A 13,510-nucleotide genomic window follows, 5' to 3' on the forward strand; every position below is an offset into this window, starting at 1 on the left:
GAAATAAGAGGAAAAGAAAAAAGAAAAATTAATATTAATAATAAGGCAGAATGCTAAAACTGAAAGCATATTTTAATATAGATGTGTATAAGGAGGATTAAAAAGGATTTCTAACCAGCTTTCATTGCATAGCAAATTTTCAAGAAGAGGGAAAATGAAAATAGTGTTTTTTTACAAAAAAATAAAAAATATATAAAAAAATAAATATACCAATACATTATATTGTCTTTGAGCTTTGAAAGTTCAATGGTAATCCATGTAGATAATTGTTAGAAAGATTAGGATGCATGTATTTAAAATTAGTGTTCTGTTTAAAAAAGGCTGAATGTTTATGTGTCAAACAGGAAGTGTGGTGTCAAACAGGAAGTGTGAATAAGGGGAGACAATTCTATGGGTTTTATACTCTTTAATTGGAGTTCTGGACTCTTTGTCAACAGGAAGTTTATGTCTGTTCTTAGAGAAACAAGAAGTAAATTTATATGTATTTCATTGGGTGGGCGAGAGAAGGGAATATGGTCACCAAGGAGTTTGTATGGTAAGAAGTGTTTGGTATTTCTCTATGAAAAGATTCTCCTTGTTGATTCTTTCTTGTGTAGAGATTCTGTCTTTACATTGATAGAAAGGGAATATAAGGAATTTAGGATTTCTATTTCTGGCACAAGAGTCTATGTAGCCACTGAGTGGAATTTGACGGTGTTGTGGAAGATTTATTTGTTCTTTAAAGAGTAGCAGTAATGAAACCGCTTGGATACCCAACACCTGCGTGGGGTGGGGGGGGATGTGTGCAAGAAAAACATTTATGGACATGAACTTGTGCAATGTTACACCTCTGAATTTTTTTAATTTGTGATAATGACTCAAGTCGTTACCTCTAAAATTAATTTCCTTCGCATTTTCTCTCTTTTTCAATATTCAATTAAAAGAGAGAATATGTTGTTACTAACAATGTTAAAACTTTAGTAACTTGATCGATCTGTCATTCAACCAGGATTTCAATTTCATTTGATACACACTTCGCTATCATTTATATGGAGAATTGCAAGCATGGCATATAAAGACGACTTATTTTAATAGAAATTTTATGAGTAGATTTCCGTAAATGTTTCTCTTGTGCACCCACACCCCTAACACACATATACGCATGCAGATATACATGGATTAAGTCCTATTTTGGAAGTATGTTAAGGTTTTTATTATTTTGGAATGAAGAACACAAACATAGGTGCTGAGCCAGTGACTCAACTTGTAGTATTTTGTTGGGATTAATCCAGTGAACTGACAGCAAAATAATTGCTTCTATCAGAATCGTTTACCTTTAAAGTGAAAAAACAAAACTGGTGTATACGACACACAAACACACGAGAGATAAGTACAGGACAGTCCATTCTATTGTTGTTTGTTAATTCAAAGCCCTAAGTTTTCCTATCTTGACGTTGAAAGCTCGAAACAGGGAGTAATAAACAGTCGACAACTTAGGAGAAGTTAGACTTCTTTTGATATTTTGTCCCGAACTTGTGTCTCATTATAAGTTTACGTATTTTTCACTCATTGTTGATGTCCTGTTCTTATTGTGCTATTTGTCCTGTACTTATCTTTTGTGTGTTTACATGTTTTTCGTTCATTGGTGATGTCCTATACTTAATGTATATTTTATATATATATATATATATATATATATATATATACATACACACACACACACTATACTATGTGTGAGAACTGAATATGTGACCTCAAATCAGTAGACACCCCACAGTTACATTTTGACAATTCACAACAATATTGACCACTCCAAAATATTCCATTTCTTTATTCTTGATGGACTTAACTTTCCTTCCTCCTCCATTCTTAAGTACTATTTACTGTTAGTCTTATCTTTACCTTTAGCTTTATCTTTATTTCATTTACGTATTATTTATTTTTCCCCTTCTTCATTTTCTTTGCATTCTCTCTTCCTTCTTCTCCTTCTTCCTCTTATACACATATGTGTTTTTGTATTTTTACATATTTTTCCTTTTTTGTGTGTATACTTGTAAGGAAAAACTTTTGCTATTTAAGCGAACTTAGAATGTAAAGACAGATGAAACGCTGCTGAGCATTTTGCCCAGCATGCTAATGATTCTGACAGCTCAATAATAATAATAATAATAATAATAATAATTATTATTATTCTTTCAACCATAGGCACAAGGCCTGAAATTTTGGGGAGGGGGATAGTTGATTGCATCAAACTTAGTGCATAAGTGCTACTTAATTTATTGACTCCGAAAGAATGAAAGGCAAAGTCGACTTAGGCAGAATTTGAACTCATAACATAAACATATACTTTTCAGATTGAAAATGGGTTATGTGAAGTTTGAAACTCATATCAGGGTCACTCTTTGTAAACATTATTAAAATAAAAATTATTCCCCAAAATAGCCATCTCTACTCATCTTTTCAAATGTATATATATATATATATAGAAAGAGAGAATATATATGTGTGTGTATACACACACATAAATGGGCTTCCACACAGTTTCTGTCAACCATATTCACTCACAAGACATTGGTTGGCATGGGGCTATGTTAGAGGATGCTTTTGCATGATGTTATGCAATGGAACTGAACCTGAAACCATATTGTTGCAAAGATGAGCTGCTTAATCACACAACTCTGCCTGCACTTATAATGAATATGTAAGTACTGAAATATCTTCCTTCATTAAAAATGAGGTTAAATATTCGTAGAATTATAAATCTGATCAATCATCTCAGACTTTTAGCCTGTAGCAGTTCAGCTTCTTCTGATTCACATATTTTATTGAACTTTAATTTCATGAAGCCAATGTGAGAAAGCATCTATGTGCTCCCTCAACCTGATAGAAATTGCAACCAAATTCTCTCAAATTACATTTTATTTTCATAAAAAAGGGGAAGGAAGTATTGAATAATATAGACTTGAGTTAATATAGACTTTTAGTTGAATGACTCAACCCCAGTACTTATTTTTTTAAGCCTATATAAATATAGAATAATGGTACAACAAGGCACCAATGTTTACTGGAAATAGCAGTCGATAAATTTACAATGCTATAGTAAAGCTTCACTGTATACAAACCAAAGAAAATATGTCTCCACTGGGTTTTATTGTTTTCTATTGCTGAAACTATCTGTCAATTGCAAGTCCTGAGTAAAAATATAGTCCAACATATCCCTAAAAGAACTGACTGGTCATGCCTGGAATACCTTTGGTCATGAGTTTGTTAAATTAAATTTCTCCTCAGACAAAATAACAACAATATTCCTAGAACACCTATTTTATTTTAAATAAGCTAACTTGCTTTTGCAACAAGATGAAGCCAATGGCATTATGATTTTGACAATGATGATGATGCCATCGACTACTACTACTGCTGCCGATAATGATGATAAGAAGAAAAATTCTTTCTAATTTTGTTGCAAAGCAGGCAATTTTGAGTGGGATGGAGTGCAAGTTGATTACATCAACCCCGGCACTTGACTGGCACCTACTTAACCAACACCAGATCACCACCTTAATAATAATAATAATAATAATAATCCCTTCTACTAAAGGCACAAGATCTGAAATATTGGGAGACGGGACCAGTCAATTATTTCAACCTCAGTGTTTCACTAGTTCTTAATTTATCAACCCTGAAAGGATGAAAGGCAAAGTCGACCTCAGCGGAATTTGAACTTAGAATGTAAAGACAGATGAAACGCTGCTGAGCATTTTGCCCAGCATGCTAATGATTCTGACAGCTCAATAATAATAATAATAATAATAATTATTATTATTCTTTCAACCATAGGCACAAGGCCTGAAATTTTGGGGAGGGGGATAGTTGATTGCATCAAACTTAGTGCATAAGTGCTACTTAATTTATTGACTCCGAAAGAATGAAAGGCAAAGTCGACTTAGGCAGAATTTGAACTCATAACATAAACATGGACGAAATGCCACCATGCTACTGATTCTGCTAGCTCAATAAAAATAATAATAATAATGGTCTCAAATTTTAGCATAAGGTCAGCAATTATGGGGAAGGGTGCTCAACTGGTACTTATTTTATTGACTCTAAAAGTTGAACCCAGCAGCATTTGAACTCAGAACATAAAATAGGATTAAATGCTGTTATGCAATTTTTTACAGCATGAAAACAATTCTGCCAGCTTGCTTCCCTAATAATAATAATAATAATGGTTCAAATTTTGGCACAAGGCCAGCAAATTTGGAAGTAGAAGGTAAGTTGATTACATGGACCCCAGTGTGTAACTGGTACTTATTTTATTGACCTCAAAAGGATGTAAGGCCAAGTCAGCCTCAGCATCATTTGAACTCAGAACATAAAGATGGACAAAATGCCACTAAGTATTTTGCCTGGTGTGTTAATGAGTCTGCCAGCTCACCACCCTAATAATAATAACTGGGACTTTGACTTCAGGACATACAAAATGTTAGAGCTCTGAAGGCTGGATATAGTAACCTTTGAGAGGGATAAACAAGAGTGCCTAATAATCAATGTGGCAGTGCCAGGAGATCAACATATCGTAAAAGAAACAGAAAAGGTTGATATATATAGAGACCTGAGAATTGAGATTGCCAAGATGTGGCAGCTGTGAGAGTCAAACATAAAGGTTGCTTGTTGCCCCTGTTGTGATTGGAGCATTGGGTTCAATACCACCCAACCTGAAGAAACATCTGGAAACTTTAGAAATACCCTATAATCTTGGTGTATTGTAAAATACTGGCTTTACTTGGAACTGCATGCATGTTGTGTAAAGTACTGTCTGTCTGAGGTCTCTGTTGGGAATTGACAGACAGTACAAATTCCTGGGAAACCCCACAATATCTTCAATCTACCACATCACAGTATTGGACATTGTGTGATGTCTTCAATAATAATAATAATAATAATAATAATAATAATAATAATAATAATAATAATAACAAAGAGAATGACTGAAAAAATAGAAAGAAGAAATCTTACTTGCAACATTGATACAAAGGAGCAAGGATCGAATATTCATCATGATACGGATTGCCAAAACTAGAAGTTGAAGAAAAGATAATACATTAAAAGACAAAGAAAAACAAAAGAAATTTACATTGATATCCATTCAAACAACACAGATTTATTATAAACAGACACATGGTCTGAGGCTTTGTTTCTTTACATGAATGTGTTTGGTGGTGGTGGTGGTGGTGATAGTGGTTTTAATGAAAGTGTGTTGTGATGGTCATTCATTAAGGTGGAAACAAAAGATCAGTATTTTTGTTTTTTTTCTATAATTTTTGTTCAATGAAGATGTGAATTTGCAGAGAATGTGGAGTTGGTTGACTCAATCACAGTAGATTTCTAGCAAACTGAGACAGCTCTACATGGTGTTTCAATCTGTTAGAAATAGCAGCCAAATTACCTTATTACATTGTACAGTTTTTAAAAAAAAAGTTGGGGGGAGGATACATTGAATAATGTAGTCCTAGATACACTGGAACAAAAATGTGATGATTATAACTGGAACACCTTTCTTCATAGGTCTACTTAATCAGGGCTAACCTGGGGTTAAACAATACCATTGATAACTGGTGCTTGGTTTACAACCCACCTAACCATCGTATGGATGAAAGAGAGAGATGGTGTAATTTTTTTCTACTCTAGGCACAAGGTCCAAAATGTTTTGGGGAAGGGGCCAGTCAATTAGATCAACCCCAATACGCAACTGGTACTCAATTTATCAACCCCGAAAGGATGAAAGGCAAAGTCGACCTCGGGGGAATTTGAACTCAGAATGCAAAAACAGATGAAATATGGCTAAGCATTTCACCTGGCATGCTAACATTTCTGCCAGTTCGCCGCCTTAGAGATGGTGTAATTCTGGCTCAAATGTTTTTACAAAGAAGAATAATGATAATTGAGGTTATATACTGCTAATTAAGATCTAGCAAATTAACTGATAAGATTTGCATCACTCACTTAGTATCAATTCTTTGAAGCAATTAAGAAGCTTCTGGATGGCAGGAAAATATAATTCTTCCTCATATCACACATTTCTATCTTAATCCTCTAGCATTCATCAAATGTAATATTTATTCACATTGATTTGAAGTAATCATGCATTATCTTGTAGCTTTGAGATTTTGATGATGTGACTGTATATTTTTAAAATGACATTCATTGTAGGGTAGGCATGAGAGGCCAAATCTGGCTGGTTTGAACATACCATAAAGTAGGCAGAATATTTTGCCTAGCTATGTCTGGTTTAAAGGCTTAAGGGTTAAAAATGGAAGAAAACAGTGGACAAAGTAGCCCAGAATACAGAAAGATTTTTTTAAAAAGTGAAGTAGTCACAGTTGAAATACTTTTGAACATAAGGCTGGCATAGGATAAACAACAATGGCTTGAATGGAGAGATAGAGGGTGATATGGGAGAAACTAGAAACTACCTCCAATAAACATAAAATAGCCTCCTTAAAACATCCCATTTATCAAATGTAAGTTTTGTATCATACATTCTCTCTCTCCACACATACACAGCTAAATCCCTCAAATTCCCTATAAAGACCCTTAGATTCCTTAAAAATGATTAGGGGCTTACGATCTCTGATGAACTTTTACTATAAGCATACATCTAAAACACTGCCAAAAAATGACAATTTCAAAAACTAGATTTCCTTTTTGGATCAAAAGGCACTTCTGACCCAATCAGTTGTTCCCTAAAATCTATAATTTACATATTCTCACCCCACACCACTCTACCCAACAAAGCCTAAAATAAAACAAAATCACTCCAACACACTATATAAACCAGTGAGAAAGCCTTTGCATGGCTGCTTGTTTTGTTAGAAATGCCATCCAAACCTTTCTCATACCACTCTTGACCATCTTAATCAAAATATATTTTAAATAATGTAATCTGTGATACACTATGTTTAAAAATAAAACAATAAGACAAAGCTGTTGACTGGTGGCTAAGCAGTAATATTTCAGTTGTTCATAGCTGTTCTGGTTCTCCTCTTTACCTCTTCTTCCACTTCCATAACACTGTTTCTCCCCTCCTCTAAACTACTAAGCTTTGTACCGTTTCACCTGAATTCACCCAATGTATCCCAAAACCCTATTGTGTTTGCTCTGTCCTCAAACTCTACACTAAATTTGCTTAATCATTCTTTTGCCAGAACTGTAAGCCTGACATACCTTCCTTGCTTATGTTGTCAAATACCAACCCATAGAATATCAAGATGAACATCAACTGTGTTAATCTCATTACCCTAGGAGGGATTGCAAAGATCAGAGGAACATCGCTTCCATCAACCATATTTAAAAAAGTTAAGTTTTTATACTCTGACAACAATAAAAAAAGAAAATGAAAGAAAAAAAAAAGCTACACAAAGTTTATCTATATTGTAGCAAGTCATAAAAAAGGCAGCAATATGACGTAATGGTTGTTTGCCTGAACAAGCATAATTGTTGGTAATCCCATTGGTTAAAATTACTGCCCATATTTGAATTCTAAACTTTTGTCATAGAAAATTCTTTCACGAAATATGGTTCTTAGAATTCAGGTATGAGCAGTTATAAAAACCCTGATTTGGAGGAAATTAATCAGTGTTCGTAGAATGTTACTAAACTCCACAACGCTCGTCCATTGAGATATTGGCTATTTTTAATGCCATGTCTATGATAAAAATCCAACAAGACTTATTTGAATTGTTGTGAACTCTAGTAGTTAGTATGAAAGATTAGCTAGTGTGAATTTTAAGTCGTATTTCTCTACAACAAAATGACTTTACTTTCCAATTGTACTATAAATGCTAAATGTACATAAATAAAATAATGTAGTAATTATTTTCTCTTTCTTCACGTTCTTCAACTTGTTAATGAAATTAATTATGAAACTGTGTATTTTTTTTATAGTGGTTAAAAGAACACGAATTTATTTATCTTCAACGTACATACATGCATAAAATGTCCGTTAGCGTTTCAGAGTATATATTTCTCACTATGGCGTTTATGTAACTGGAGTCAAGATTTATGTATAATGATAACACTTATAACTTACTAAAGTTATAAGTGACGTGTCTATCAATATATATTCCTACTTCAAAAGTAAAATATATTTATTATCTATTTCCAAATAGGAAACATAAAAATAGTGTTACACAAACAGTAACCAAACCAGCTATAAAAATATTCTCTGAGACTCCAATTAGATTTTAACCTTTAACTGCAAAATTAAATTTCATGGTTATTCCAGTAATGATGTTAAATGTCTACCAAAAAATAGAATTGGTATTTCTGGTAAGTCATGTCGCCTCAGTAAACTTGATACATCTTAACAGAAAATAGTTTCAAATATGACATTCCTAAACAAAAGATAGATTAGTATGTAAAACTGCTTTCTACAGTTAAGGGCAATAACATTTTGAGTGGATATATTCTGTTTTCCATGGTAAAAGGCTTAGACTCTGGTACTATGACTGTGTGAATTATGAGTAATGATTGTCTGATGGTTTGAAGTTAATACAGTGGCAAGAAGTCAACCATAATAGGTGAAATCTGTTTAAAAACTGTGCTTTCATTGTTTGGTAAAAAGAGGAGGAATATTTTAATGTTTAGTGTAATGGAATACAATAAAACTAGGAATAGTAGAGTAGAAGAGAAAGCTCTGACAAGTTGTGTTTCAATTTCCTACCATTTATGTAATATGTATTCTTCATTTCTCACCTCTATTAATATGAGGCCAAAGCTATATGAAAAATCATTGATAATTAGTTTACAGCAGAAACCTAAAGAATTCAGAATAAAAAGTAAGTAATTTCTTTTAATAGTTATTATTAAGTATTGCAGTAATTTCCATTCCACTTTGTAAGACTTTCAATTTTACATGAATTCTAACATCATTTTTCTTCTTCAACACACATTTGTAATTGCTCTCTTTACATTATAGTGTGAAAAAGATTGGTTTTTGTTGTTGCATTTGTTTAGTGAATGACTTGTTCTGAGACTGTGTTTAGAAACTAAGACAACTGCATTATGGTAGACCTATATATCTCATTTAATATGTGTGTGTTAGTGTGTAGTAAGAAGTTTGCTTCCCAACTGCATGATTCTGAATTCAGTCCTACTGTGCGGTCCCTTGTGCAAGTCTTTTCAATTATAGCCCCAGGCTTTGTGAGCAGATGTGGTAGACAGAAACTGAAAGAAACTTGTCATATATGTGCACAGATACTACCGCGCGCGCGCGCGCGCGCGCGCGCACACACACACACACACACACACACACGCATGCACACACACACACACACATACAATGGCTATTTTCACACTCACCAGCCTTCAAAAACCACTTTCTACATCTCTTTCCACTTCCATTCAGTTATTTTTTAGCCATGTAAGAATGTGGCACACGTTCTTTTTCGGGATTACACTTTTCCTTTTCTCTGGACTTCTTTTCCCATTTTCTTCTTTCTGATGAAGAACCATGCTGGAAACATCACACTTCTGCTTTTTGACTATTTTAAACTTTCTCTCAACATCAGTCAAATACATTCATCATGTACATCCTTTTGACTTTTATTGTTTTCTCTAATTTTTGTTTTTATTGTTGATTTGCCTATATGTGTGCGTGTGTGCTAATCTTTCTTTGCCTCAACTTCATGTGATAGATGTAAACAAATGACACCATCATGCAAACAATGTCCTTCATTTCCAATCTTCCATGAAAAACATGTCAGGTCATGAAGAAATATTACTTAGCTTGAAAACAGTCAAGGGTTGGTGATAAGAAGGGCATTGGACTGTAGAAAATCCATCTCAATGAATTTCATCAAGCATGGAAAAGTGGACATCAAACAATGATGATGATGATGACTGTTGTTTTATTGTTATTTCTTAATACTAGGCATTGAATTTTATCACCATATTAGACTGAATTATAATAGTTTCAAGGATAGATAAAACGAAACCACAAACTTTCATCTTCATATGGTCTATTAGACAGGTAACTTATAATTTAGATAAAATGCTTCAATGAACAATTTGCTAATATGATGTGGCCTGAAACATGGCAACCATCTCAACATACTATTTGTTATTGTGACAATGTAGCAATTAGCAAATCTTTTAGAGTAACTTACACCTATGAATGTGCATGGCTTAGTGGCTAGTGTATTCAGCTCATGATTGTAAAGTTATGAGTTTGGTTCTCAGCAGTGTGCTGTGACCTTGAGCAAGACACTTTATTTCTTGTTGCTCCAGTTCACTCAGCTGGCAAGAACCAGTCTTGTCACACTCTGTGTCACACTGAATCTCCCTGAGAACTGCATTAAGGGCATACATATCTCTTGAGTGTTCAGCCATTTGCATGTTAATTTCACAAGCAGGCTGTTCGAGTGATCCTATCAACTGGAACACTCATTATAACCAACAGAAAGCCAGGCCACTTACAACTACCATAAATTTTGAACCCTTTAGAATCCAGATTATCCAGTCAAATGTAATATTTATTTACTCACATTGTTTCAAGATTTCAATGATGTGATTGTTTATTTTTCGAATAACAAAGTAGATAAGTGTGAGAAATTGGATTTGGCTAGTTTGATTATAACTTTACCATTCATTGTAAGATTTAAATTCCAGTTGCCATTCTCTATAGATGTTTATAACAACTGTAGTATTCCCATAGAGCTACAGCTGTCTCACATAGTTATCTCAAAGAAAGATACATTATAAGAATTTCCAAATTATAAAAGAAATACTTTCATTTATATACTCAGACTGAAAATTTAACAAATCCAATTATTGCTTCCTTCCTTTCATCTTCAAATCAAAGTACAATGCTTGGTGACAATCATGACAAGTGTTATGCTTGTCAGAGAATTTTCATAGGAAAATACAAAAGCAATTTCCCTTTGCTTTTCTTTGGTTTTCTTTCACAAAACTCTATCATGGCAGCTATACAGACAAATTCACTACACCAACCTGGAAGCAATACCACAACCTGTTTTATCAGATATGCTAACAATCACACTGAGCCACTATTCTGGACTTGTATTTCCTTTTGTGGACTCTGGAAAAATTAACAGCAAAGTTGACCTTGGCAGGACTTGAACTCAGAATGTAAAGAGCCAGACTTTGCTTGACAGTCTAATGATTTTGCCAATTCACCACCTTAATAATGAATTCAATATTCAAGTGTCAATTGAATATTCCAAGTCATCATTTAGTTACCAATAAAAGGGATCAAATTAAATAAGATGTAGAAATTAGAATGACAACCATATTTTTGTAGGAACTTTAAAAAAAAAAAAAAAAAAAAAAAAACTTGGACTGTGGCCAAGCTGGGGTACCACTTTGAAGGGTATAGTTGAACAAATTGACCCCAGTACTTATTAATTTTTAAGTCTAGTATTTATTCTAATAGAATTTTTTGCCAGCCTGCTAAGTTACAGGGATGTAAACAAACCAACATCAGTTAACCATGTGGTGGTGGTGGTGGTGGACAAACACAAACACACAAATATATATATAATGGGTTTCCAGACAGTTTCCATCTGCCAAATTCACTCATATGGCATTAGTCAGAAGAAAACACTTGCCCAAGGTGCTATGCAGTGGGGTTGAACCTGAAATCACATGGTTGCAAAGTGAGCTTCCTAACAACCACAGCCATAACTAAGAGGAAAACGGAGTTTTTGTTTACAGAATTCTCACAAAAGTATTCACAAGAAATTTCCATTTCCATGATAAAGGTCTTTAATCTAGATACAAAAGGAGACAATTAGTACATAACTTGCTTGCCTCTTTGGAACACAGATACCTGAAAGACAACATTACTATTATCCATATAAGACAACTTTAAATAAACATAAACACAACTTGTCAGTCTCTTTCTGAATATAACGAAAATAGTAAAATGTATTCCTATCTGTTTAGAGTTCTACAGCAAAAAGCCTAGAGCCCAAAGTTTAACTACTGAAATTTTATCTTAGGTTTTCAAATACACAGCATAAATATTTACTGTGTGTGTGATTGTTTAAAAGAACATTTTTTTCTTTCTATTCCTACAATCTTTTTAATTGATTAAACCCTTCCTTATCCTTCAACTCCCATCTCACCTCATTTTTTCTCTTCTCCTCACTCTTGACCTCGTCTGCTTCTCTTCATTCCATTAGTCTTTTCCTTCTTCCTTCTTACACTTTTTCTCTTACGTCTTCCTCTATGTGTATGAAGCACACATGGTTCTGTGCTCCTTATCAGTTGCAGCTAATTTTTTTAATTAGAGGATGTAAAACTCTGCTGTCCTTCATTTATTTATCTCCTTTCAACTCTTCCCCAAAGGACACTGTCCAAAACATTGAATTTTCCACTGTACTTATATATATATATATATATATATATATATATATATATATATATATATATATATATATATATATGTATATATATATGTATATATATATGTATATATATATGTATATATGTATATATATATGTATATATATATGTATATATATATGTATATATATATATGTATATATATATATATATAGGGTCTGAACAAAATAATAGAAACACCTTAAAAACAAATTAATTTTAATAAGGGGTAGGACTGCCTTTCGCAGTAAATACAGCTTGAGTTCTATGATGCATGGACTCGTACAAAGTTTGAATTGTTTCCAAAGGAATTTTTTCCATTCTTCAGCTAAAACAGTCTCCAGTTCTTGTAGTGATAATGGTAGAGGATATCGACTCCTTATTAGTTTTTCTAAAATGCACCATAAATGTTCAATAATATTGAGATCTGGGGACAGTGGTGGCCAGATAAGATGTTCAACTTCACTAGAATGTTTCTCGTGCCATTCAGTAACAACTTTAGCTGTGTGAATTGGTGCATTATCATCCTGAGTGATTGCGTTTCTCCCCAGAAACAGTTCCACAACCATAGGATGAATTTGATCAGATAAAATGCTTAAATAGTCTTGACTATTAATTCTACCATGAAAGGAAACCACTGAGCCAGCAGATTTCCAAGATATAGCTCCCCACCCCGATCATCACAGATCTTCTTCCATGTTTAACAGTTGGAAGAAGGCAGTCTGGGTCAAATGCTACTTTTGGCTGTCTCCACACGTATACTCGGCTGGTGGTTGGAAATAAGGTAATGGATGACTTGTCCGAGAAAATAACATTCTTCCACTGTTCTAGGGAGCAATTCTGTAGGTTTTTACTCCACTCTAAATGCTTTGCAACATTTGTTTTTGAAAGTAGTGGTTTTCTGATTGCAGCCCTCCTGTGAAATCTAGCTTTGTGCAGCTCCAGGCAAACAGTTTTTGTGGAAACTGGGTTCTCAATGTGGTCATTAAGCTCTGCAGTAATTTTGGGAGCTGTACTTTTGTGATCCTTTCTAACGATTCGCGTAAGAGTCTGATGGTCCTTATCTGAAAGTTTTGGTTTCATTCTGGAATTTTGTTTCAACGAGAACGTTTTTCCCCCTCTTTCT

The 13,510-nt window shown here is 33.7% G+C and overlaps 1 protein-coding gene across 4 annotated transcripts in view; it reads right to left on the reverse strand.

The window, feature by feature from the left end:
* LOC106873822 (glycosaminoglycan xylosylkinase) overlaps nt 1–13,510 on the reverse strand; it is a 419,531-nt gene that overhangs the window by 4,726 nt on the left and 401,295 nt on the right. For all 4 annotated transcript variants that reach the window (XM_052970093.1, XM_052970079.1, XM_052970088.1 and 1 more), the window contains one exon: nt 4,996–5,055. In XM_052970093.1, coding sequence (XP_052826053.1) covers nt 4,996–5,055 — 60 coding nt within the window. The remainder of the gene's footprint in view (nt 1–4,995; nt 5,056–13,510) is intronic.

The sequence above is a fragment of the Octopus bimaculoides genome, chromosome 1 (assembly GCF_001194135.2).
Source record: "Octopus bimaculoides isolate UCB-OBI-ISO-001 chromosome 1, ASM119413v2, whole genome shotgun sequence".
NCBI classification, from domain to species: domain Eukaryota; kingdom Metazoa; phylum Mollusca; class Cephalopoda; order Octopoda; family Octopodidae; genus Octopus; species Octopus bimaculoides.